Source organism: Heterodontus francisci, unplaced genomic scaffold (assembly GCF_036365525.1).
Source record: "Heterodontus francisci isolate sHetFra1 unplaced genomic scaffold, sHetFra1.hap1 HAP1_SCAFFOLD_836, whole genome shotgun sequence".
Taxonomy (NCBI): Eukaryota; Metazoa; Chordata; class Chondrichthyes; order Heterodontiformes; family Heterodontidae; genus Heterodontus; species Heterodontus francisci.
Genome location: NW_027141810.1, coordinates 60,862 through 87,922, shown reverse-complemented (window position 1 = coordinate 87,922; position 27,061 = coordinate 60,862). Strand labels below are relative to the sequence as shown.

The 27,061-nt window shown below is 59.4% G+C and overlaps 1 protein-coding gene across 1 annotated transcript; it reads left to right on the top strand.

The window, feature by feature from the left end:
* Nucleotides 1-4,771: 4,771 nt before the first annotated feature.
* LOC137364727 (fructose-bisphosphate aldolase C-like) lies at nucleotides 4,772-26,704 on the top strand. The gene is given in 9 exon segments (XM_068027757.1): nucleotides 4,772-4,926; nucleotides 6,985-7,108; nucleotides 12,423-12,634; nucleotides 13,218-13,272; nucleotides 16,870-17,030; nucleotides 21,773-21,856; nucleotides 21,959-22,136; nucleotides 24,999-25,198; nucleotides 26,050-26,704. Coding segments are annotated over 8 exon segments (1,098 nt in total). The 5' UTR covers nucleotides 4,772-4,926; nucleotides 6,985-6,996; the 3' UTR covers nucleotides 26,146-26,704.
* The last annotated feature ends 357 nt before the right edge of the window (nucleotides 26,705-27,061 follow it).

The following is a 27,061-nucleotide window of genomic DNA, read 5'->3' as shown; positions in this document are numbered from 1 at the left end:
CTGGTCTGGTTCGACACACCCTGAGTTACTGGGAACAGTTCTGGTCTGGTTAGACACACCCGCAGTTACTGGGAACAGTTCTGGTCTGGTTCGACACACCCGGAGTTACTGGGAACAGTTCTGGTCCCCACACCTTTGGAAGGAGGTATTGGGAGTGCAGTGTAGATTTACCGTTAGGATACCGGGACGCCAAGGGTTAAATTACCAGGAGAGATCACACAAACCGGGGGGGCGGTATTCCCTGGAAATTAGAAGGTTCGGGGGTGGATTTGATCGAAGTTTTCGGGATATGAAGGGGAACGTATCGGGGTACAGACAGAGAGAGAGAGAGAGAAACTATTTCTCTGGGTTGGGGAGTCTCGGACGAAGGTGGGGTCAGAGACGGAAAATGAGAGCCCGGGGTTTTCCGGAATGAAATTCGGAAAAGCTCCCACGCGCAAAGTGCGGGAGAAGTTTGGAATTCTCTCCCACAGACGCCAATCAATGCTCGATCGGTTGTTCATGTTAATTCTGAGATTGAATGGGTTTTGTCACCCAGGGGTGTTAAGGGACATGGGGTGAGGGACGGGGGGGGGCAAAGGTGAGGATGTGGAGTTAGGGTCACAGATCAGTCACGAGCTCGTGGAATGGAGGAACAGGCTCGAGAGGGGCTGAATGGCCTCCTCCTGTTCCTGTGTAACAGACTCGAGAGGGGCTGAATGGGCCTCCTCCTGTTCCTGTGTAACAGGCTCGAGGAGAGGGCTGAATGGCCTCCTCCTGTTCCTGTGTAACAGACTCGAGAGGGGCTGAATGGGCCTCCTCCTGTTCCTGTGTAACAGACTCGAGGAGAGGGGCTGAATGGGCCTCCTCCTGTTCCTGTGTAACAGACTCGAGGAGGGGCTGAATGGGCCTCCTCCTGTTCCTGTGTAACAGGCTCGAGTTGGGGCTGAATGGGCCTCCTCCTGTTCCTGTGTAACAGGCTCGAGGAGAGGGGCTGAATGGGCCTCCTCCTGTTCCTGTGTAACAGGCTCGAGAGGGGCTGAATGGGCCTCCTCCTGTTCCTGTGTAACAGGCTCGAGTTGGGGCTGAATGGGCCTCCTCCTGTTCCTGTGTAACAGGCTCGAGAGGGGCTGAATGGGCCTCCTCCTGTTCCTGTGTAACAGGCTCGAGTTGGGGCTGAATGGGCCTCCTCCTGTTCCTGTGTAACAGGCTCGAGAGGGGCTGCATGGGCCTCCTCCTGTTCCTGTGTAACAGACTCGAGGAGAGGGGCAGAATGGCCCTCCTCCTGCTCCAGTCACAACCTTTCAGTGCCTATCCTGGCCGAGACCCCAGTCATTTCTGAAGACTGCTCTTTAATTCCAGGGTGTTGGGTTTCGGGAGCTGAGAAGGTTAACGCTGAGCCGTTCCTTTTGGAAAAGGTCAGAGGCAAGCGAGGTGGGGAATGGCCCAGAATAGCCCCGGTGCCTGTCGGCTGCCTTTATATAGCAGCGGGAGCCCGGCCTGAGGTCACTCGCTCGGAGCACACACTGCCCTCAGGACCGGACCCTCGCTCGACACTGCCATCGGCCCCCTCCTCCTCCACCGTCCCAGGTAGGTTCAACCTCGCACCAACAACACCGGGGGGTGGGAGGGGTGGGGGGCGTCCCACAAACAGGGCAGGCGCAGCAGCTAGGAATGTTGCAGACTTGCTCCCCGGCCTGGGGGGGGCTGGAGAGTCTCGAACACGGGGGGGAAGGGGGGATGAGGTGGGGGGGGGGGTTTACAGTCTGAGGAATAACGGCTCGGCCGTATCGGACTGAGATGTGGAGGAATTTCCTCACTCGGAGGGCGGTGAATCTCCGGAATTCCCGATCCCAGAGAGCTGTGGACGGAGATGGGTAGATTTTTTGGGAATACTGAAGGAATTAGGGGATTATGGGGATCATTGACTCACAAAAAGATACAGGGAACGTCCATTCAGCCCATTGAGCCTGTGCTATCTCTTCGAAAGATCGGTCCAGTTAATCCCCCTCTTTCCCCCCCATCCCCCCCCCCCCCGTATCCCTGTAAATTTTTCCCCCTTTCCCGTATTACTCCGATTTCCCCCTTTTGAAAGTCACTATTGAATCTCCTTCCTTTCAGGCAGCTCGTTCCAGATCACAACAACTCACTCCGTTAAAACAATGTTTCCCTCGCGTCACCTCTGGTTCCTTCACCCATCGCCTTCGATATGTTTATTATCATCAATTTATTGCCGTCCCTCATTGCCCCTCGAGGAGGAGGAGGTGGCAAGCTGCCGTCTTGATCCGCCTCAGTCCGGGTGGGGTAGGTACACCCACAGTGCGGTTAGGGAGGGGGTTCCAGGATTGTGACCCAGTGACAGTGAAGGAACAGCCCCCTACAACCCTCCCTATCTCTGTAACCTCCTCCAGCCCCTACAACCCTCCCTATCTCTATAACCTCCTCCAGCCCCTACAACCCTCCCTATCTCCGTAACCTCCTCCAGCCCCTACAACCCTCCCTATCTCTGTAACCTCCTCCAGCCCCTACAACCCTCCCTATCTCTGTAACCTCCTCCAGCCCCTACAACCCCTCCCTATCTCTGTAACCTCCTCCAGCCCCTACAACCCTCCTATCTCTGTAACCTCCTCCAGCCCCTACAACCCTCCCTATCTCTGTAACCTCCTCCAGCCCCTACAACCCTCCCTATCTCTGTAACCTCCTCCAGCCCCTACAACCCTCCCTATCTCTGTAACCTCCTCCAGCCCCCTACAACCCTCCCTATCTCTGTAACCTCCTCCAGCCCCTACAACCCTCCCTATCTCTGTAACCTCCTCCAGCCCCTACAACCCTCCCTATCTCTGTAACCTCTTCCAGCCCCTACAACCCTCCCTATCTCCGTAACCTCCTCCAGCCCCTACAACCTCCCTATCTCTGTAACCTCCTCCAGCCCCTACAACCCTCCCTATCTCTGTAACCTCCTCCAGCCCCTACAACCCTCCCTATCTCCGTAACCTCTCCAGCCCCTACAACCCTCCCTATCTCTGTAACCTCCTCCAGCCCCTACAACCCTCCCTATCTCCGTAACCTCCTCCAGCCCCTACAACCCTCCCTATCTCTGTAACCTCCTCCAGTCCCTACGACCCTCCGAGATCTCTGCGCTCCTCCAATTCCGGCCTCTTGACCATCCCCCGGTTCCCATCTCTCCACCATTGGCGGCCATGCCTTCAGCTGCCTGGGGGCCCCGAGCTCTGAATTCCTCCCTAAACCTCTCCGCCTCTCTCTCTCCCTCTCCTCCTTTAAGACACTCTGAAATCTCAGTCAGAGAGGTCTGGATTAAGGCCTCTGCCTGATATCTCCTCCCATGGCTGGGGGTTTTGTCTGGTTTCGTCTGCTGTGAAGTGCGGAGAGATGTTTTTGTCAATGTGAACCATCTATGAGCCCAGTTTTGTCGAGGCACTGTGAACACAATTGAGGCTGTGTTACTGGAGGGGGTGTGAGTGCAGGATAGTCAGATTGTTCTGAGGGACTGGGTTTATCTGCCAGCCATCTCGCAACTCCCCCCCTTCCCTCCCTCCAGAGTTCTCACATACTGGAGAAGGTGGATGTGAAGGTCATACAGCTCAGTTAGATCCGGGCTCAGAGGATTTGTTTCATTCTCTCTCTCTCTCTCTCTCTCTCTTCTCTGTCTCTCTCTCTCTCTCTCTCTCTGTCTCTCTCTCTCTCTCTCTCTCTCTGTCTCTCTCTGTCTCTCTCTGTCTCTCTCTCTGTCTCTCTCTCTCTCTCTGTCTCTCTCTGTCTCTCTGTCTCTCTCTGTCTGTCTCTCTCTGTCTGTCTCTCTCTCTCTCTCTCTCTCTCTCTGTCTCTCTCTCTCTCTGTCTCTCTCTCTCTCTCTCTCTCTGTCTCTTCTCTCTCTCTGTCTCTCTCTCTGTCTCTCTCTCTCTCTCTCTCTGTCTCTCTCTCTCTCTGTCTCTCTCTCTCTCTGTCTCTCTCTCTCTCTGTCTCTCTGGCTCCGCACACTTGGATCATCCCTGCTTGGTGTCATGTTGCTGTTTGACATTTACTGTGGCTCTCTGCCCTGACACCTGATCCTGCAATCACCGTCTTCTCCTCACAAGCTGCATTCCTGCCAGTTCACTTCAGTCTCAACCAGTCCCGCTGAAGGGCATCAGTATTCAGAATAAATACAGTACAAAGGCACATCCTGACTGGGAGAGAGAGGGGGAGGGGGAGAGGGGAGAGGGGCGGGGGGGAGAGGGGGAGGGAGAGGGAGAGAGGGGGGATAGAGGGAGGGAGAGGAGGTGGAGGGAGAGAAGGGGTGGGGAGAAAGGGGGAGAGGAGAGGGAGAGGGATTGAGAAGGGGGGAAAGAGTTGATGCAGGCAAGATCACTGTCCAGTGAGCCCGGGGAGAGTGGGTGCCCCCCTGGGACCCGTACCCGGGAGAGTGGGTGCCCCCCGTGGGACCCGTTACCCGGGGAGAGTGGGTGCCCCCCGTGGGACCCGTACCTGGGGGAGAGTGGGTGCCCCCCCGTGGGACCCGTACCGGGGGAGAGTGGGTGCCCCCCCGTGGGACCCGTACCGGGGGAGAGTGGGTGCCCCCGTGGACCCGTACCCGGGGAGAGTGGGTGCCCCCGTGGGACCCGTACCCGGGGAGAGTGGGTGCCCCCCGTGGGACCCGTACCTGGGGGAGAGGGGGCAGGAAGGAGTCAGGCGTTTGCAGTGTTAAGGAGTGGGACTGTCTCTTTAAGTGGTGCTCTGATGCTGTGAACGGGCACTGGCGGGGCCCCTGCAGTGTGAGTCAGCTCGTGATGTCACTTGTGTAGCTGAGCTCAGACACGTAGTGAGCAGAGAGAGAGAGAGAGAGAGAGAGTCAGCGAGGATAGAGACTGCACACGTTACATACAGTCCAGGAGCAAGCAGCGAGAGAGAGAGAGGACAATAGACGCAGGGAGCAGCGGAAAACCAGAGGTATGTAACTGGCACAGTACACAGACAGACAGAGGGTACAGACAGACACAACAGGGAGGGTCATCGGAATATATTCTATATAAGGTATGTAACTGCAGTGACTGCTGGCAACCATTTCCTGGCTGTAGGTGAGTGTGCGAGGGGGTGTGTGAGTGTGCGAGGAGGGGGTGGGGAGGTCAAAGTCCTCCTGACCTTCTATTCCACCCTCCCAACACTCTCACCGGCTGTTACTGCTCAGATTAAACACAGGGATTGCCCTGATCCTGAGCACTGGGAGGAAATGAAGGACATGGCTGAGGCGGGGGGAGGGGAGAGGTAGAGAGAGAAAGAGAGGGAGAGGGAGATGGATGGAGTGGTGGAGAGAGGGGGATGATGGATGAATGGAGAGAGGGGTGGAGGGATGGATGGAGACAGCCGCAGTGCGGAGGACGGGAGGTGACTGCGTCTCCCTGCTCTGCTCCCTGCCTGAACGTTGAGGGAGACAATGTGCTGGGGCCAGGCTGGGAGAGGTACTCACCCTCGTGTGGACAAATCATTGTCACTGGCAGCAGTCTCGGGGGCTGGTTAGTGCTGAGAGAATCCCACAAAACACACACACGCCATTGGAACTAGAAACGAATGCTCTCCCTCTCTGCTACAGCACAGGGTGTGATCAATTCTGATTGAATTCATTCAACATGTACCTTCCCCCTCCCCGGGGTACGGGTCCCCCACGGGCACCGACTCTCTCCGGTGTACGGATCCCCCACGGGCACTGACTCTCCCCGGGGTACGGGTCCCCCACGGGCACCGACTCTCTCCGGTGTACGGATCCCCCACGGGCACTGACTCTCCCCGGGGTACGGGTCCCCCACAGGCACCGACTCTCCCCAGGGTACGGGTCCCCCACGGGCACCGACTCTCCCCAGGGAACGGGTCCCCCACGGGCATCGACTCTCCCCAGGGTACGGGTCCCCCACGGGCATCGACTCTCTCCAGTGTACGGGTCCCCCACGGGCACCGACTCTCTCCGGTGTACGGGTCCCCCACGGGCACCGACTCTCTCCGGTGTACGGGTCCCCCACGGGCACCGACTCTCTCCGGTGTACGGGTCCCCCACGGGCACCGACTCTCTCCGGTGTACGGGTCCCCCACGGGCACCGACTCTCCCCGGGGTACGGGTCCCCCACGGGCACCGACTCTCCCCGGGTACGGGTCCCCCACGGACACCGACTCTCCCCGGGGTACGGGTCCCCCCACGGGCACCGGCTCTCCCCGGGGTACGGGTCCCCCACGGACACCGACTCTCCCCGGCGTACGGGTCCCCCACGGACACCAACTCTCCCCGGGGTACGGGTCCCCCACGGGCACCGACTCTCCCCGGCGTACGGGTCCCCCACGGGCACCGACTCTCCCCGGGGTACGGGTCCCCCACGGGCACTTACTCTCCCCGGGGTACGGGTCCCCCCACGGGCACCGACTCTCCCCGGGGTACGGGTCCCCACGGGCACCGGCTCTCCCCGGGGTACGGGTCCCCCACGGGCACCGGCTCTCCCCGGGGTACGGGTCCCCCACGGGCACCGACTCTCCCCGGGGTACGGGTCACCCACCGACACCGACTCTCCCCGGGGTACGGGTCCCCCACCGACACCGACTCTCCCAGGGTACGGGTCCCCCCACGGGCACCGACTCTCCCCAGGGTACGGGTCCCCCCACGGGCACCGGCTCTCCCCGGGGTACAGGAATCGAACCCTTGTGTAATCAGTGTGGTTTTCTCGGGCAGTTTGAAGTAATTTCCACATCTCCGTTTTTGCTGTCTCATTTCCTGCTCCTCGATCTCCTGTTAACTCGGTGTCTGAAAGCAACACGTGATCCCTCAGCCTCTCCTGTCACTCGACCTCGAGGCCGATTCTCATCTCCAGCTCTCAGAACCTACCCTGTGAAGACAGGAGGAGAGAGGGGGAGAGAAGCGGAAGGAGAGAATTCCAGAGTTCAGCAGCTGAAGGGGAGAGTCAGGCATGGAGTGTGTGTTCATCATTGTAAAATACTGATCAAATCTTTTTTTTGCTGTCTCCTCAGATCGGAATCAAAATGCCTCACCAGTACCCAGCACTCACCACGGAGCAGAAAAAAGAGCTCTCCAGTATTGCCCAGCGTATCGTAGCCCCGGGGAAGGGTATCCTGGCTGCTGATGAATCAACAGGTAGTTCCGAACCCCCAACACCCGGGAACAGGGAGTGTCGAGCGGGAGACCAAACTGAGTTCCTTGAAAAATGAGGAAGGGGTCTGATTGGGAGAGGTCACTGAAACGCAGGATGATACAGAGACAGGAGATGACCATTCGGTCCATCCTGCCTGTGCTAGCACTTTGAAAGATCGACCCCACCCCCCCCCCCCCCCCCCCCCCCGACCCCGTCCGGTTACCGACCCTCCCGCCACTGGGAACAGTCTCTCATTATTGACTCCGCCGAACCCCTTCCTGATTTTAACCGCCCCGATTAAATCTCCTCTTAACCTTCTCCGCTCCAAGGAGAACGATCCCAGCCTCTCCCGGTCTCCCCGCGTTGACTGAAGTCCCTCATTCCCTGGGATCACTGGTGTGAGGGGGAGACCAGGACTCGGGGGGGGGGGGGGGGTGGGCATTGGTGGGCATCAATACAAGACAGTCACTAATAAATCCAACTGGGAATTCAGGAGAAACTTCACTCCCAGAGAGTGGGGAGAATGTGGAACTCCCTCCACAGGCAGTGGTTGAGGTGAATAGTATCGATGGATTTAAGGGGGAGGGGGGGGGGGGGGGAAGCTGGATAAACACAGGAGGGAGAAAGGGAACAAGGATAGGGTGATGGGGGGAGATGGAGAGGAGGGAGGCAAGGAGGCTCGAGTGGGGCAGAAACACCGGCATGGAAAGATGGCACTTCCGACAGTGTGACACTCCCTCAGTACTGACCCTCTGACATTGTGACACTCCCTCAGTACTGACCCTCTGACAGTGTGACACTCCCTCAGTACTGACCCTTCAACAGTGTGACACTCCCTCAGTACTGACCCTTCAACAGTGTGACACTCCCTCAGTACTGACCCTCTGACAGTGTGACATTCCCTCAGTACTGACCCTCTAACAGTGTGACACTTCCTCAGTACTGACCCTCTAACAGTGTGACACTCCCTCAGTACTGACCCTTCAACAGTGTGACACTCCCTCAGTACTGACCCTCTAACAGTGTGACACTCCCTCAGTACTGACCCTTCAACAGTGTGACACTCCCTCAGTACTGACCCTTCAACAGTGTGACACTCCCTCAGTACTGACCCTTCAACAGTGTGACACTCCCTCAGTACTGACCCTTCAACAGTGTGACATTCCCTCAGTACTGACCCTCTAACAGTGTGACACTTCCTCAGTACTGACCCTCTAACAGTGTGACACTCCCTCAGTACTGACCCTTCAACAGTGTGACACTCCCTCAGTACTGACCCTTCAACAGTGCAGCACTCCCTCAGTACTGAACCTCCGACAGTGCGGCACACCCTCAGTACTGACCCTTCAACAGTGCGGAGCTCCCTCAGTACTGACCCTTCAACAGTGCAGCACTCCCTCAGTACTGACCCTCCGACAGTGCGGCACTCCCTCAGTACTGACCCTTCAACAGTGTGACACTCCCTCAGTACTGACCCTTCAACAGTGTGACACTCCCTCAGTACTGACCCTTCAACAGTGTGACACTCCCTCAGTACTGACCCTTCAACAGTGCAGCACTCCCTCAGTACTGACCCTCCGACAGTGCAGCACTCCCTCAGTACTGACCCTTCAACAGTGCGGCACTCCCTCAGTACTGACCCTTCAACAGTGCAGCACTCCCTCAGTACTGACCCTTCGACAGTGCGGAGCTCCCTCAGTACTGACCCTCCGACAGTGCGACACTCCCTCAGTACTGACCCTCCGACAGTGCAGCACTCCCTCAGTACTGACCCTCCGACAGTGCGGCACACCCTCAGTACTGACCCTCCGACAGTGCGGCACTCCCTCAGTACTGACCCTTCAACAGTGCGGAGCTCCCTCAGTACTGACCCTTCAACAGTGTGACACTCCCTCAGTACTGACCATTCAACAGTGTGACACTTCCTCAGTACTGACCCTCTAACAGTGTGACACTCCCTCAGTACTGACCCTTCAACAGTGTGACACTCCCTCAGTACTGACCCTTCAACAGTGTGACACTCCCTCAGTACTGACCCTTCAACAGTGCGGAGCTCCCTCAGTACTGACCCTCCGACAGTGCGGAGCTCCCTCAGTACTGACCCTTCAACAGTGCAGCACTCCCTCAGTACTGACCCTCCGACAGTGCGGCACTCCCTCAGTACTGACCCTTCAACAGTGCAGCACTCCCTCAGTACTGACCCTCCGACAGTGCGGTACTCCCTCAGTACTGATCCTCCGACAGTGCGGCACTCCCTCAGTACTGACCCTTCGACAGTGCGGCACTCCCTCAGTACTGAACCTCCGACAGTGCGGCACTCCCTCAGTACTGACCCTTCAACAGTGCGGAGCTCCCTCAGTACTGACCCTTCAACAGTGCAGCACTCCCTCAGTACTGACCCTCCGACAGTGCAGCACTCCCTCAGTACTGACCCTTCAACAGTGTGACTCTCCCTCAGTACTGACCATTCAACAGTGTGACACTTCCTCAGTACTGACCCTCTAACAGTGTGACACTCCCTCAGTACTGACCCTTCAACAGTGTGACACTCCCTCAGTACTGACCCTTCAACAGTGTGACACTCCCTCAGTACTGACCCTTCAACAGTGCAGCACTCCCTCAGTACTGAACCTCCGACAGTGCGGCACACCCTCAGTACTGACCCTTCAACAGTGCGGAGCTCCCTCAGTACTGACCCTCCGACAGTGTGACACTCCCTCAGTACTGACCCTTCAACAGTGTGACACTCCCTCAGTACTGACCCTTCAACAGTGTGACACTCCCTCAGTACTGACCCTTCAACAGTGCAGCACTCCCTCAGTACTGAACCTCCGACAGTGCGGAGCTCCCTCAGTACTGACCCTTCAACAGTGCGGAGCTCCCTCAGTACTGACCCTTCAACAGTGCAGCACTCCCTCAGTACTGACCCTCCGACAGTGCGGCACTCCCTCAGTACTGACCCTTCAACAGTGCAGCACTCCCTCAGTACTGACCCTCCGACTGTGCGGTACTCCCTCAGTACTGATCCTCCGACAGTGCGGCACTCCCTCAGTACTGACCCTTCGACAGTGCGGCACTCCCTCAGTACTGAACCTCCGACAGTGCGGCACTCCCTCAGTACTGAACCTCCGACAGTGCGGCTCTCCCTCAGTACTGACCCTCTGACAGTGCGGCTCTCCCTCAGTACTGAACCTCCGACAGTGCGGCACACCCTCAGTACTGACCCTTCAACAGTGCGGAGCTCCCTCAGTACTGACCCTCCGACAGTGCGGAGCTCCCTCAGTACTGACCCTTCAACAGTGCAGCACTCCCTCAGTACTGACCCTCCGACATTGCGGAGCTCCCTCAGTACTGACACTCCGACAGTGCGGAGCTCCCTCAGTACTGACCCTCCGACAGTGCGGAGCTCCCTCGGTACTGACCCTCCGACAGTGCGGAGCTCCCTCGGTACTGACCCTCCGACAGTGCGGCTCTCCCTCAGTACTGACCCTCCGACATTGTGGAGCTCCCTCAGTACTGACCCTCTGACAGTGCGGAGCTCCCTCAGTACTGACCCTCTGACAGTGCGGCTCTCTCTCAGTACTGACCCTCCGACATTGTGGAGCTCCCTCAGTACTGACCCTCTGACAGTGCGGAGCTCCCTCAGTACTGACCCTCTGACAGTGCGGAGCTCCCTCAGTACTGACCCTCCGACAGTGCGGAGCTCCCTCAGTACTGACCCTCTGACAGTGCGGAGCTCCCTCAGTACTGACCCTCCGACAGTGCGGAGCTCCCTCGGTACTGACCCTCCGACAGTGCGGAGCTCCCTCGGTACTGACCCTCCGACAGTGCGGCTCTCCCTCAGTACTGACCCTCCGACATTGTGGAGCTCCCTCAGTACTGACCCTCTGACAGTGCGGAGCTCCCTCAGTACTGACCCTCTGACAGTGCAGCGCTCCCTCAGTACTGACCCTCCGACAGTGCGGAGCTCCCTCAGTACTGACCCTCCGACAGTGCGGAGCTCCCTCAGTACAGGCCCTCCGACAGTGCGGCGCTCCCTCAGTACAGACCCTCCGACAGTGCGGCGCTCCCTCAGTACTGACCCTCCGACAGTGCGGCTCTCCCTCAGTACTGACCCTCCGACATTGTGGAGCTCCCTCAGTACTGACCCTCTGGCAGTGCGGAGCTCCCTCAGTACTGACCCTCTGACAGTGCAGCGCTCCCTCAGTACTGACCCTCTGACAGTGCGGAGCTCCCTCAGTACTGACCCTCCGACATTGTGGAGCTCCCTCAGTACTGACCCTCTGACAGTGCGGAGCTCCCTCAGTACTGACCCTCCGACAGTGCGGAGCTCCCTCGGTACTGACCCTCCGACAGTGCGGAGCTCCCTCGGTACTGACCCTCCGACAGTGCGGCTCTCCCTCAGTACTGACCCTCTGACAGTGCGGAGCTCCCTCAGTACTGACCCTCTAACAGTGCGGAGCTCCCTCAGTACTGACCCTCTGACAGTGCAGCGCTCCCTCAGTACTGACCCTCCGACAGTGCGGAGCTCCCTCAGTACTGACCCTCCGACAGTGCGGAGCTCCCTCAGTACAGGCCCTCCGACAGTGCGGCGCTCCCTCAGTACTGACCCTCCGACAGTGCGGAGCTCCCTCAGTACTGACCCTTCGACAGTGCGGAGCTCCCTCAGTACTGACCCTCCGACAGTGCGGAGCTCCCTCAGTACTGACCCTCCGACAGTGCGGCTCTCCCTCAGTACTGACCCTTCGACAGTGCGGAGCTCCCTCAGTACTGACCCTCCGACAGTGCGGCTCTCCCTCAGTACATACCCTCCGACAGTGCGGCTCTCCCTCAGTACTGACCCTCTGACAGTGCGGAGCTCCCTCAGTACTGACCCTCTAACAGTGCGGAGCTCCCTCAGTACTGACCCTCTGACAGTGCAGCGCTCCCTCAGTACTGACCCTCCGACAGTGCGGAGCTCCCTCAGTACTGACCCTCCGACAGTGCGGAGCTCCCTCAGTACAGGCCCTCCGACAGTGCGGCGCTCCCTCAGTACTGACCCTCCGACAGTGCGGAGCTCCCTCAGTACTGACCCTTCGACAGTGCGGAGCTCCCTCAGTACTGACCCTCCGACAGTGCGGAGCTCCCTCAGTACTGACCCTCCGACAGTGCGGCTCTCCCTCAGTACATACCCTCCGACAGTGCGGAGCTCCCTCAGTACTGACCCTCCGACAGTGCGGAGCTCCCTCAGTACTGACCCTCCGACAGTGCGGAGCTCCCTCAGTACTGCCCCTGGCCCTGTGTTTAACGCCTCCTCCTCTTTCTCTCTTACCTCAGGGAGCATGGCGAAGAGAATGTCCAGTATTGGTGTGGAGAACACGGAGGAACACCGCCGATATTACCGTCAGATCCTCTTCCAGGGCACCGAGCTTGTCAAGCAGAACATTGGGGGCATCATCTTCTTCCACGAGACCCTGTATCAGAAGACGGACGATGGCACCACTTTCGTGAAGCTCATCAAGGACAAGGGCATCATCCCAGGCATTAAGGTCAGGGCACTCAGTCATACATTGGCTCCTCGTTCCACTTCCCCATCCCTAAAACATAGGCTCGGGGGGTGGGGGGAGGGGGCGGAGGGGGATGGGGTCACTCTCTCCTCCCTGCTAACCTGGCTACCTCACCCGCCAGCGGCAATAGGAGAAACCTGCGCCAGAGACGTTTGGCTATTCGACTGCAGCGGCGTCATCCAGACACACCGATTCTCCAGCAGGGCTGTCATTAGGTGGTGATCCGGAGCTGCAACCCTGGTTGATTCAGACCTGCTGCCCTCCCCTTCCCTAAACCGGGAGTGGGGGGGATCACTGAGCCCCCATTGTAACTCCACCCCCCCCCCCCCCATTGGCTAACTCAGCTCTAGGCCAGGGATGGAGCCTGGAATCTTCCTGCTCATTGACTCAGTCAGGGATGAAGGCCTGATTCAGCATGTCCCTGCGATGGAGGATGGGGGTGGGTCTGATACCAGAGGGTAGGAGGGGGTGATTGCACAAGAAAGTGCCCTGCAGCCTGTTACTGCCTGAAATAATGAGACTCCCTCCCCACTCTCTCTCTCTCTCTCTGTCTCTCCCTCCACAGGTTGATCTGGGCGTTGTCCCCCTCGCAGGAACAAACGGAGAGACAACCACACAAGGTAACCACAGTCCACAGGAACGCGTCGGTTAGATCTGTGTCCCCGACTCTCCCCAGGGTGCGGGTCCCCCGTGGGCGCGATTCTCCCCAAGGTACAGGTCCCAAACAGGCACCGACTCTCCCTGGGGTACAGGTCCCCAAGGGCACCGACTCTCCCTGGGATACGGGTACACCATGGGCACAGACTCTCTCTGGGGTACAGGTACACCATGGGCACAGACTCTCTCTGGGGTACAGGTCCCCACGGCACCGACTCTCCCCGGGGTACGGGTACACCATGGGCGCTGACTCTCTCCGGGGTACGGGTACACCATGGGCACAGACTCTCTCTGGGGTACAGGTCCCCACGGGCACCGACTCTCCCCGGGGTACGGGTACACCATGGGCGCTGACTCTCTCCGGGGTACGGGTACACCATGGGCGCTGACTCTCTCCGGGGTACAGGTCCCCACGGGCACCGACTCTCCCCGGGGTACGGGTACACCATGGGCGCTGACTCTCTCCGGGGTATGGGTCTGACTGGGGTAGGGCTCTCCCCGGGGTATGGGTCTGACTGGGGTAGGGCTCTCCCCGGGGTATGGGTCTGACTGGGGTAGGGCTGTCCCCGGGGTATGGGTCTGACTGGGGTAGGGCTCTCCCCGGGGTATGGGTCTGACTGGGGTAGGGCTCTCCCCGGGGTATGGGTCTGACTGGGGTAGGGCTCTCCCCAGGGTATGGGTCTGACTGGGGTAGGGCTCTCCCCGGGGTATGGGTCTGACTGGGGTAGGGCTCTCCCCGGGGTATGGGTCTGACTGGGGTAAGGCTCTCCCCGGGGTATGGGTCTGACTGGGGTAGGGCACTCCCCGGGTATGGGTCTGACTGGGGTAGGGCTCTCCCGGGGTATGGGTCTGACTGGGGTAGGGCTCTCCCCGGGGTATGGGTCTGACTGGGGTAGGGCTCTCCCCGGGGTATGGGTCTGACTGGGGTAGGGCTCTCCCGGGGTATGGGTCTGACTGGGGTAGGGCTCTCCCCGGGGTATGGGTCTGACTGGGGTAGGGCTCTCCCGGGGTATGGGTCTGACTGGGGTAGGGCTCTCCCCGGGGTATGGGTCTGACTGGGGTATGGGTCTGACTGGGGTATGGGTCTCCCAGGGGTAGGGGTCTCCCCGGGGTAGGGGTCTCCCCGGGGTATGGGTCTCCCGGGGTAGGCTCTCCCCGGGGTATGGGTCTGACTGGGGTAGGGCACTCCCCGGGGTATGGGTCTGACTGGGGTAGGGCTCTCCCCGGGGTATGGGTCTGACTGGGGTAGGGCTCTCCCCGGGGTATGGGTCTGACTGGGGTAGGGCTCTCCCCGGGGTATGGGTCTCTCCGGGGTATGGGTCTCCCCGGGGTATGGGTCTCCCCGGGGTATGGGTCTCCCGGGGTATGAGACTCTCCGGGGTATGGGTCTCCCCGGGGTAGGGGTCTCTCCGGGGTATGGGTCTCTCCGGGGTAGGGGTCTCTCCGGGGTATGGGTCTCTCCGGGGTCTGGGTCTCCCCGGGGTCTGGGTCTCCCCGGGGTCTGGGTCTCCCCGGGGTCTGGGTCTCTCCGGGGTCTGGGTCTCTCCGGGGTCTGGGTCTCTCCGGGGTATGGGTCTCTCCGGGGTAGGGGTCTCTCCGGGGTAGGGGTCTCTCCGGGGTAGGGGTCTCTCCGGGGTATGGGTCTCTCCGGGGTATGGGTCTCCCCGGGGTCTGGGTCTCCCCGGGGTCTGGGTCTCCCCGGGGTCTGGGTCTCCCCGGGGTATGGGTCTCTCCGGGGTATGGGTTTCTCCGGGGTATGGGTCTCTCCGGGGTATGGGTCTCTCCGGGGTAGGGTCTCTCCGGGGTAGGGGTCTCTCCGGGGTAGGGGTCTCTCCGGGGTAGGGGTCTCTCCGGGGTAGGGGTCTCCCCGGGGTCTGGGTCTCTCCGGGGTAGGGGTCTCTCCGGGGCTGGGTCTCTCGGGGCTGGGTCTCTCCGGGGTAGGGGTCTCTCCGGGGTAGGGGTCTCTCCGGGGTAGGGGTCTCTCCGGGGTAGGGGTCTCTCCGGGGTAGGGGTCGCTCCGGGTATGGGTCTCTCCGGGGTAGGGGTCTCTCCGGGGTAGGGGTCTCTCCGGGGCTGGGTCTCTCCGGGGCTGGGTCTCTCCGGGGTAGGGGTCTGACTGGGGTAGGGCTCTCCCCGGGGTATGGGTCTGACTGGGGTAGGGCTCTCCCCGGGGTATGGGTCTGACTGGGGTAGGGCTCTCCCCGGGGTATGGGTCTGACTGGGGTAGGGCTCTCCCCGGGGTATGGGTCTGACTGGGGTAGGGCTCTCCCCGGGGTATGGGTCTGACTGGGGTAGGGCTCTCCCCGGGGTATGGGTCTGACTGGGGTAGGGCTCTCCCGGGGTATGGGTCTGACTGGGTTAGGGGTCTCCCCGGGGTATGGGTCTCCCCGGGTAGGGGTCTCCCCGGGGTAGGGGTCTCTCCGGGGCTGGGTCTCTCCGGGGCTGGGTCTCTCCGGGGCTGGGTCTCTCCGGGGTAGGGGTCTCTCCGGGGTAGGGGTCTCTCCGGGGTATGGGTCTCCCCGGGGTAGGGGTCTCCCCGGGGTAGGGCTCTCCCCGGGGTAGGGCTCTCCCCGGGGTAGGGGTCTCTCTGGGGTAGGGGTCTCTCTGGGGTATGGGTCTCTCCGGGGTATGGGTCTCTCCGGGGTATGGGTCTCCCCGGGGTCTGGGTCTCCCCGGGGTCTGGGTCTCCCCGGGGTCTGGGTCTCTCCGGGGTCTGGGTCTCTCGGGGTCTGGGTCTCTCCGGGGTCTGGGTCTCTCCGGGGTATGGGTCTCTCCGGGTATGGGTCTCTCCGGGGTAGGGGTCTCTCCGGGGTAGGGGTCTCTCCGGGGTAGGGGTCTCTCCGGGGTAGGGGTCTCCCGGGGTATGGGTCTCCCCGGGGTCTGGGTCTCCCGGGGTATGGGTCTCCCCGGGGTATGGGTCTCTCCGGGGTATGGGTCTCTCCGGGGTATGGGTTTCTCCGGGGTATGGGTTTCTCCGGGGTATCGATTTCTCCGGGGTATGGGTCTCTCCGGGGTATGGGTCTCTCCGGGGTAGGGGTCTCTCCGGGGTAGGGGTCTCTCCGGGGTAGGGGTCTCTCCGGGGTAGGGGTCTCCCCGGGGTCTGGGTCTCTCGGGGGTAGGGGTCTCTCCGGGGCTGGGTCTCTCCGGGGCTGGGTCTCTCCGGGGTAGGGGTCTCTCCGGGGTAGGGGTCTCTCGGGGTAGGGGTCTCCCCGGGGTAGGGGTCTCCCCGGGGTAGGGGTCTCTCCGGGTAGGGGTCTCTCCGGGGTAGGGGTCGCTCCGGGGTAGGGGTCTCCCCGGGGTAGGGGTCTCTCTGGGGTATGGGTCTCTCTGGGGTAGGGGTCTCCCCGGGGTAGGGGTCTCCCCGGGGTAGGGGTCTCCCCGGGGTAGGGGTCTCTCTGGGGTATGGGTCTCTCCGGGGTATGGGTCTCTCCGGGGTAGGGGTCTCCCGGGGTATGGGTCTCCCCGGGGTAGGGGTCTCTCTGGGGTAGGGGTCTCCCCGGGGTAGGGGTCTGAACTGTGATGCCCTGTGGACTGGGTCTAACTGTGTTTACTGGGCACAGGTCTGGACGGGTTAAACGAGCGCTGTGCCCAGTATAAAAAGGATGGTGCGGACTTTGCCAAGTGGCGCTGTGTTCTGAAGATCACTGAAACGACCCCATCAGCCCTGGCCATCATGGAGAATGCCAATGTCCTGGCTCGTTATGCCAGTATCTGCCAGCAGGTACTGTCAACAGAGAGAGACAGAACGAGAGAGAGAGTGGGAGTGAGAGAGAGTGGGAGTGAGAGAGAGTGGAGTGAGAGAGAGTGGGAGTGAGAGAGAGTGGGAGTGAGAGAGAGTGGGAGTGAGAGAGAGTGGGAGTGAGAGAGAGAGGGAGTGAGAGAGTGAGAGTGAGAGTGAGAGTGAGAGAGTGGGAGTGAGAGAGTGAGAGAGTGGGAGTGAGAGAGTGAGAGAGTGGGAGTGAGAGAGTGAGAGAGTGGGAGTGAGAGAGTGAGAGAGTGGGAGTGGGAGTGAGAGAGTGGAGTGAGAGAGTGGGAGTGAGAGAGTGGGAGTGAGAGAGTGGGAGTGGGAGTGAGAGAGTGGGAGTGGGAGTGAGAGAGTGGGAGTGGGAGTGAGAGAGTGGGAGTGAGAGAGTGGGAGTGGGAGTGAGAGAGTGGGAGTGAGAGAGTGGGAGTGAGAGAGTGGGAGTGAGAGAGTGGGAGTGAGAGAGTGGGAGTGAGAGAGTGGGAGTGAGAGAGTGGGAGTGAGAGAGTGGGAGTGAGAGAGTGGGAGTGAGAGAGTGGGAGTGAGAGAGTGGGAGTGAGAGAGTGGGAGTGAGAGAGTGGGAGTGAGAGAGTGGGAGTGAGAGAGTGGGAGTGGGAGTGAGAGAGTGGGAGTGGGAGTGAGAGAGTGGGAGTGGGAGTGAGAGAGTGGAGTGGGAGTGAGAGAGTGGGAGTGGGAGTGAGAGAGTGAGAGTGGGAGTGAGAGAGTGAGAGTGGGAGTGAGAGAGTGAGAGTGGGAGTGAGAGAGTGAGAGTGGGAGTGAGAGAGTGAGAGTGGGAGTGAGAGAGTGAGAGTGGGAGTGAGAGAGTGAGAGTGGGAGTGAGAGAGTGAGAGTGGGAGTGAGAGAGTGAGAGTGGGAGTGAGAGAGTGAGAGTGGAGTGAGAGAGTGGGAGTGGGAGTGAGAGAGTGGGAGTGGGAGTGAGAGAGTGGGAGTGGGAGTGAGAGAGTGGGAGTGGGAGTGAGAGAGTGGGAGTGGGAGTGAGAGAGTGGAGTGGGAGTGAGAGAGTGGGAGTGGGAGTGGGAGTGAGAGAGTGGGAGTGAGAGAGTGGGAGTGGGAGAGTGGGAGTGAGAGAGTGGGAGTGAGAGAGTGGGAGTGAGAGAGTGGGAGTGGGAGAGTGGGAGTGGGAGAGTGGGAGTGGAGAGAGTGAGAGACAGGGTGAGTGAGAGAGAGAGACAGACAGAGAGAGAGCGAGAGAGTCAGAGAGAGAGAGACAGAGTGAGAGAGAGAGAGAGAGACAGAGAGAGAGAGACACAGTGAGAGAGAGAGACAGACAGACAGAGAGATAAAGATGGAGGGAGAGACAGCCAGAGGGGGGGGGGGGGAGAGAGGGAGACACACACAAACCAATGAGGAGGGAATGAGAGGGGGGAGTGAGAGAGAGGGGGGAGTGAGAGAGAGGGGGGAGTGAGAGAGAGGGGGGAGTGAGAGAGAGGGGGGAGTGAGAGAGGTGGGGGAGGGAGAGAGGTGGGGAGGGAGAGAGGTGGGGGAGGGAGAGAGGTGGGGGAGGGAGAGAGATGGGGGAGGGAGAGAGATGAGGGAGTGATGGGGAGGGAGAGGGATGAGGAATGGGGAGAGAGAGGGATGGGGAAGGAGAGGGATCAGGAGGGACAGGGATGAGGAAATGGAGATGAGGAGTGGGAGAGATGAGGAGTGGGAGAGGTGGGGAGGGAGAGAGGTGGGGGAGGGAGAGAGGTGGGGGAGGAGAGAGGTGGGGAGGGAGAGAGGTGGGGAGGGGAGAGAGGTGGGGGAGGGAGAGAGGTGGGGGAGGGAGAGAGATGGGGGAGGGAGAGAGATGGGGGAGGGAGAGAGATGGGGAGGGAGAGAGATGGGGGAGGGAGAGAGATGGGGAGGTAGAGAGATGGGAAGTGAGAGAGATGGGAAGTGAGAGAGATGGGGAGGAGAGGGATGGGGATGGGGAGGGAGAGGGATGGGGAGGGAGAGGGATGGGGAGGGAGAGGGATGAGGAGGGAGAGGGATGAGGAGGGAGAGGGATGAGGAGGGAGAGGGATGGGGAGGGAGAGGGATGGGGAGGGAGAGGGATGGGAGGGAGAGGGATGGGGAGGGAGAGGGATGGGGAGGGAGAGGGATGGGGAGGGAGAGGGATGGGGAGGGAGGGAGATGAGGAGGAGGGAGGGAGATGGTGAGGGAGAGGGATGAGACGATGAGGAGGGGAGATGGGGAGGGAGGGAGATGGGGAGGGAGGGAGATGGGGAGGGAGGGAGATGGGAGAGGGGGAGATGGGGAGGGAGGGAGATGGTGAGGGAGAGGGATGAGGAGGGGGTGATGAGGAGGGAGAGAGATGGGGGAGGGAGAGAGATGGGGGAGGAGAGAGATGGGGGAGGGAGAGAGATGGGGGAGGGAGAGAGATGGGGAGGGAGAGGGATGGGGGAGGGAGAGGGATGGGGGAGGGAGAGGGATGGGGGAGGGAGAGGGATGGGGGAGGGAGAGGGATGGGGGAGGGAGAGAGATGGGGGGGGGAGAGGGATGGGGGGGGAGAGGGATGGGGAGGGGAGAGGGAGATGAGGGGAGAGGGAGATGAGGGGAGAGGGAGATGAGGGGAGAGGGAGATGAGGAGGGGGAGATGGTGAGGGAGAGGGATGAGACGATGAGGAGGGGTGATGAGGAAGGGGGAGATGAGGAAGGGGGAGATGAGGAAGGGGGAGATGAGGAGGGAGGGAGATGAGGAGGGAGGGAGATGAGGAGGGGGGGAGATGGGGAGATGGGGAGAGGGGGAGATGTGGGAGATGGGAGAGGGGGGAGATGGGGAGAGGGGGAGATGGGGAGGGGGAGATGGGCAGGGAGGGAGATGGTGAGGGATGAGGAGGGGGTGATGAGGAGGGAGTGAGAGAGATGGGGGAGTGAGAGAGATGGGGGGAGTGAGAGAGATGGGGAGTGAGAGAGATGGGGGAGGGAGAGAGATGGGTGAGGGAGAGAGATGGGGGAGGGAGAGAGATGGGGGAGGGAGAGGGATGAGGAAGGGAGGGAGATCAGGAGGGGGAGATGAGGAGGAGGGAGGGAGATGGTGAGGGAGAGGGATGAGACGATGAGGAGGGGTGATGAGGAAGGGGGGAGATGGGGAGGGAGGGAGATGGTGAGGGAGAGGGGTGAGGAGGGGGTGATGAGGAGGGAGGGAGATGGGAAAGGGAGACAGATGAGGAGGGAGGGAGATGAGGAGGGAGAGAGATGAGAAGGGAGGGAGATGGTGAGGGAGAGGGATGAGACGATGAGGAGGGGTGATGAGGAAGGGGGGTGATGAGGAAGGGGGTGATGAGGAAGGGGGTGATGAGGAAGGGGAGATGAGGAGGAGGGAGATGAGGAGGGAGGGAGATGAGGAGGAGGGAGATGAGGGAGGGAGATGAGGAGGAGGGAGATGAGGAGGGAGGGAGATGAGGAGGGAGGGAGATGAGGAGGGAGGGAGATGGGAGAGGGAGATGGGGAGGGAGGGAGATGGTGAGGGAGGGAGATGGTGAGGGATGAGGAGGGGGTGAGGGATGAGGAGGGAGTGAGAGAGATGGGGGAGTGAGAGAGATGGGGGAGTGAGAGAGATGGGGGAGTGAGAGAGATGGGGAGTGAGAGAGATGGGGGAGTGAGAGCGATGGGGAGTGAGAGAGATGGGGGAGGAGAGAGATGGGGGAGGGAGAGAGATGGGGGAGGGAGAGAGATGGGGGAGGGAGAGAGATGGGGGAGGGAGAGAGATGGGGATGGGAGAGAGATGGGGGAGGGAGAGAGATGGGGGAGGGAGAGAGATGGGGGAGGGAGAGAGATGGGAGGGAGTGAGAGAGATGGGGGAGGGAGAGAGATGGGGAAGAGATGGGAGGGAGCGAGATGGGGGAGTGAGAGAGATGGGGGAGTGAGAGAGATGGGGGAGTGATGAGAGATAGGGGAGTGGACTCATTGGTTTCTTTTTCTCTTCTCATGGGGAGGTCGAGAGGATGGGGGAGTGGAGAGAGATGGGGGAGGGAGAGAGATGGGGGAGGGAGAGAGATGGGGGAGGGAGAGAGATGGGGAGGAGAGAGATGGGGGAGGGAGAGAGATGGGGGAGGAGAGAGATGGGGAGGGAGAGAGATGGGGGGCGAGATGGGCTAGTCGAGATGGGGAGGGAGAGAGATGGGGAGGGAGAGAGATGGGGGAGGGAGAGAGATGAGGAGGGAGAGAGATGGGAGTGATGGTGAGAGAGATGGGGGGTAGAGAGAGATGGGAGGGTGAGAGAGATGGGAGGGAGAGATGGGAGGGAGAGGATGGGGAGGTGAGAGAGATGGGAGGTGAGAGAGATGGGGAGTGGTCGGGCGCGCACTGTTGCTGGCGAGAGATGTGGAGGGAGAGAGATGGGAGGGAGATAGATGGGAGTTTTAGAATGGTGATTGAGAGGGATGAGAGGGGGTGATGAGAGGGAGGGAGATGTGAGGAGAGGATGAGGAGGGGGTGATGAGGAGGTGAGGAGAGGGAGTTGAGGGGTGATGAGAGGAGAGAGGATGAGGACGGGGAGATGAGGAGGGGTGATGGTGAGGGAGAGATGAGAGGGGTGATGAGGGAGGGAGAGGGATGAGGAGGGGAGATGGAGGGTGAGGTGGAGGGAGATGAGGAGGGAGAGATGAGGAGTGGAGGGAGGAGAGTGAGTATGAGGAGGGAGTGGTGATGAGGAGGCGTCGTGCGCAGCGGCGGTTGTGCTCATCTGCTGATCTACCTAAGCCCCACCACCCCAGCATGGCATATGTCCCATTGCCTGACCGAGATCCTCCCTGCCTGCCGGACCCCATGATCTGAGCGACTGTCAGTACGTCCCAGAGCCGGTAGGTTCATGACCCGAGGCCATTCAGCCCTTCCGGCCTGTCCCTGATACTGACAGACTGTCCCATCATCGAATGTTGTCTCGCTCTCTCTCTCCCTCCCCGGTCCTGGCAGCTATGTACAAGGCCCTGAGTGACCATCACATCTACCTTGAAGGGACCTTATTAAAGCCCAACATGGTGACTCCAGGACATTCCTGCACACATAAGTTCAGCTCCGAGGAGATTGCCATGGCAACTGTCACTGCCCTGCGACGCACTGTCCCTCCCGCTGTCCCAGGTAAGGCACCTACCTGCTTCCCAGTCTGTCTCGGTGACACATTGGAGTAGAGGGAGCTCTGTATTGTACCCATCCCCGGGAGTGCTCGATACTGACACTGGGTATAAAGTGGGGGGTTTACACTGTCAGGGTAATGTAGAGGGAGCTCTGTATTGTACCTGTCCCGGGAGTGCTCGATACTGACACTGGGTATAAAGTGGGGGGGTTACACTGTCAGGGTAATGTAGAGGGAGCTCTGTATTGTACCCATCCCCGGGAGTGCTCGATACTGCACTGGGTATAAAGTGGGGGGTTTACACTGTCAGGGTAATGTAGAGGGAGCTCTGTATTGTACCCATCCCCGGGAGTGCTCGATACTGACACTGGGTATAAAGTGGGGGGGTTACACTGTCAGGGTAATGTAGAGGGAGCTCTGTATTGTACCCATCCCCGGGAGTGCTCGATACTGCACTGGGTATAAAGTGGGGGGTTTACACTGTCAGGGTAATGTAGAGGGAGCTCTGTATTGTACCCGTCCCCGGGAGTGCTCGATACTGACACTGGGTATAAAGTGGGGGGTTTACACTGTCAGGGTAATGTAGAGGGAGCTCTGTATTGTACCTGTCCCCGGGAATGCTCGATGCTGACACTGGGTATAAAGTGGGGGGTTTACACTGTCAGGGTAATGTAGAGGGAGCTCTGTCTTGTACCTGTCCCCGGGAGTGCTCGATGCTGACACTGGGTATAAAGTGGGGGGTTTACACTGTCAGGGTAATGTAGAGGGAGCTCTGTCTTGAACCTGTCCCCGGGAGTGCTCGATACTGACACTGGGTATAAAGTGGGGGGTTTACACTGTCAGGGTAATGTAGAGGGAGCTCTGTATTGTACCTGTCCCGGGAGTGCTCGATACTGACACTGGGTATAAAGTGGGGGGTTTACACTGTCAGGGTAATGTAGAGGGAGCTCTGTATTGTACCTGTCCCCGGGAGTGCTCGATGCTGACACTGGGTATAAAGTGGGGGGGTTACACTGTCAGGGTAATGTAGAGGGAGCTCTGTATTGTACCCATCCCCGGGAGTGCTCGATGCTGACACTGGGTATAAAGTGGGGGAGTTACACTGTCAGGGTAATGTAGAGGGAGCTCTGTATTGTACCCATCCCCGGGAGTGCTCGATGCTGACACTGGGTATAAAGTGGGGGGGTTACACTGTCAGGGTAATGTAGAGGGAGCTCTGTATTGTACCTGTCCCCGGGAGTGCTCGATACTGACACTGGGTATAAAGTGGGGGGTTTACACTGTCAGGGTAATGTAGAGGGAGCTCTGTATTGTACCTGTCCCCGGGAGTGCTCGATGCTGACACTGGGTATAAAGTGGGGGGTTTACACTGTCAGGGTAATGTAGAGGGAGCTCTGTATTGTACCTGTGCCCGGGAGTGCTCGATACTGACACTGGGTATAAAGTGGGGGGTTTACACTGTCAGGGTAATGTAGAGGGAGCTCTGTATTGTACCCGTCCCCGGGAGTGCTCGATGCTGACACTGGGTATAAAGTGGGGGGTTTACACTGTCAGGGTAATGTAGAGGGAGCTCTGTATTGTACCTGCCCTGTGCTGGGTTAAAGAGATGTGTTTTGTAAATATTTATTTATTCCTTCTGTGAAAACTTACATCTTGCATTAAATCTTTTGAAGTGCAATTTGCCCGAGCAGTAGTGTTTTGCCAAGCGTCAAAACAATGAGGATTGTACAGTCGAATAGCACCCTACTTCCTTGGGGTAGAAACGTGGAGGGAAATCTCTGAAGATGATTAATATTTATCGAGCTTTGATCCTGAATAGGCATAGGCTGATTTTTTGCAACATAGGAGCAGGAGGAGGGTATTCAGCCTCTCTACCCCGTTACACAGGAACAGGAGGAGGCCATTCAGCCCCTCGAGCTTTTTCCAGCATTGAATTACTTTTTTTTTCCCCATGGGTTGTGGGTGTCGCTGGCCAGGCCAGAATTTATTGCCCATCCCTCATTGCCCTTGAGAAGGTGGTGGTGAGCTGCCTTCTTGAACCGCTGCAGTCCATGTGGGGTAGGTACACCCAGAGTGCGGTGAGGAAGGGAGTTCCAGGATTTTGACCCAGCGACAGTGAAGGAACGGCGATATAGTTCCAAGTCAGGATGGTGTGTGACTTGGAGGGGAACTTGCAGGTGGGGGTGTTCCCATACATCTGCTGCCCTTGTCCTTCTAGTTGGTAGAGGCCGCGGGTTTGGGCGGCGCTGTCGAAGGACCCTTGGCGAGTTGCTGCAGTGCATCTTGTAGATGGTACACACTGCTGTCACTGTGCGTCGGTGGTGGAGGGAGTGAATGTTTGTAGATGGGGTGCCCATCAAGCGGGCTGCTTTGTCCTGGATGGTGTCGAGCTTCCTGAGAGTTGTTGGAGCTGCACCCATCCAGGCAAGTGGAGAGTATTCCATCACACTCCTGACTTGTGCCTTGTCGATGGTGGACAGGCTTTGGGGAGTCAGGAGGTGAGTTACTCACCGCAGGATTCCCAGCCTCTGACCTGCTCTTGTAGCCACGGTATTTATATGGCTGGTCCAGTTCAGTTTCTGGTCAATGGTAACCCCCAGGATGTTGTTAGTGGGGGATTCAGCGATGGTAATGCCATTGAATCTCAAGGGGAGATGGTAAATACCTCTGCTTTATATTCCGGACCTCGCGTTACATCTGACATTTCACCAACCGTGGGCGACGGGACCCTCAATCTCTTGGGGGCTGCAATACTCCCGGCTTTGCACCATTTTCGAAAGGGTGATGTGGCGTCAGCCTATCTCCTGAGATCTCCAGATCCCTCGGTCACCCGCTTTCTCTCTCTCTCTCCCTTTGCCCCTTTCCAGGTATTACATTCCTGTCCGGGGGTCAGAGCGAGGAGGAGGCTTCCATTAACCTGAATGCAATCAACGCCTGCCCCCTGCACAAGCCCTGGGCTCTGTCCTTCTCCTACGGGCGTGCCCTGCAGGCCTCGGCCCTCAAGGCCTGGTCCGGGAAGAAGGAGCACACCAAGGCGGCTGAGGCAGAGTTTGTCAAGAGGGTTCAGGTCAGTGACTCCTTTCTGCTGCTATTCGCTCAGCATTCACCTCTTTCATTCCGACACATTGCATGAGGGGTTAAAACGCCAGTGTCAAAAAAAAATCAGAGAACGGTACAGCGACAGGAGACGTGCATTCGGCCCATTGAGCCTGTGCTGGCTCTTTGAAAGTCACTATTGAATCTCCTTCCTCCTCCCTTTCAGGCAGCTCGTTCCAGATCACAACAACTCACTCCGTTAAAACAATGTTTCCTCACGTCACCTCTGGTTCCTTCACCCATCGCTGTGTCCCCCCCCCCCCCCCCCACCGTTACCGACCCTCCCACCACTGGGGACCCTCCCACCCGGTTACCGACCCTCCCACCACTGGGAACCCTCCCACCCGGTTACCGACCCTCCCACCCACTTGGGAACAGCTTCTCATTATTTACTCCGCCGTAACCCCTTCCGGATTTGAAACGCCCCGATTAAATCTCCTCTGAACCTTCTCTGCAATGTGAGTGGGGGAAACCAGGCTGCTCACTTCGGAAAGAGACATCTCTCCAGCGCCCGGGAACGTCCCAAAGCGCTTTTACAGCCAGGGAAAGCCGTTTTCTTTCCAAGTCCCCAGCCCTGTTCGAATGCAGGAGGTGCGGCAGCTAAACTGTGTACAGCAAGATCCCATAAGCAGAATGTAGTGCAAGAGGCAGCCAGTGATGCCCGTGGGGGACCCGTACCCGGGGGGGGGGGGGGGGGGGGGGGGAGTCGCTGCCCGTGGGGGACCCGTACCCCGGGGAGAGTCGGTGCCCGTGGGGGACCCGTACCCCGGGGAGGGAGAGTGTGAGTGAAATGAATTAACTGCACCTCTCTTCCTCCCACAGGCTAACGGACTGGCAGCCCAAGGGAAATACGTGGCCTCTGATAAGTCTGGAGCTGCAGCCGGTCAGTCCCTCTTCGTCGCTGACCACGCATACTGAGGAGAGTACGCCTGCGGGTCAGACAGGTCGAGGGTCAAAGGTCGAGCGGACCCTCTCTGCTTGCAAACCGCCAACTTCTCAGCGCCTTGCAGCCTTCTTGTGAAAGCCTGTGTTGACATTGCCCCTCCCCTCTCCCCCCACTTGTCTGAAATGTAAAAAAAAAAATACACTCCTGCATCTCCTGTCGAACACGCCTGTGCCCTGCTGGACCACCAGCTGATGGACTGTGGCGGGCAGCACCTGGCCCTGTCTCCCATCCTCCCGAGTTTATGTGAACCCTGAAACGTTGCCAGTTGTGCTGTTGTGTCTCGACTCCACTCCTTGGTGCGCTGGTGCCTCTGTGCGTGCGTGTGTGCACGCGTGGCCAAGCACACCGGTCTTTCCCCAAGCACCGTCTCACCAACCCGTCTTCCCGTGTGTGCTACTGAATGTGGAAACCACTGTGATATCGGCCAGTCCTGCACCATCAGGGCTTTGAACAGAAAGCTGTGTTTCTGTCAGGCCTTAGTCCCTGTAGATGATACAGCCATGAAATAAATGCAGAATATATTTAACACTGGACCGGTGTGTCTGTGTGTGTGCATATGACTCTGTGAAACTTTCCAATCACCACCTCCACACCACTGACAGCAGGACCCCAGTGCCTACTCCGAGGGAGCCTCGCCAATCACCGACTCCAGGAGCGAGGGACACCGCCGTCGAATAGCATCATGTCCTCATCCGATGTTCACAGGGGGAAGGTGGCGTCACCGGGCAGCAACTGGAGTCAGATAGGGTCAGAACAACTCAATACGGAGGCGACGAGACATGGAGAGGGATGGGGGAATCAGTGGTGTACCCCAAATAAACCCCCCCAGGACAGAGGGTCAGTGTGTATACCCCGAATAAACCCCCCAGGACGGAGGGTCAGTGTGTA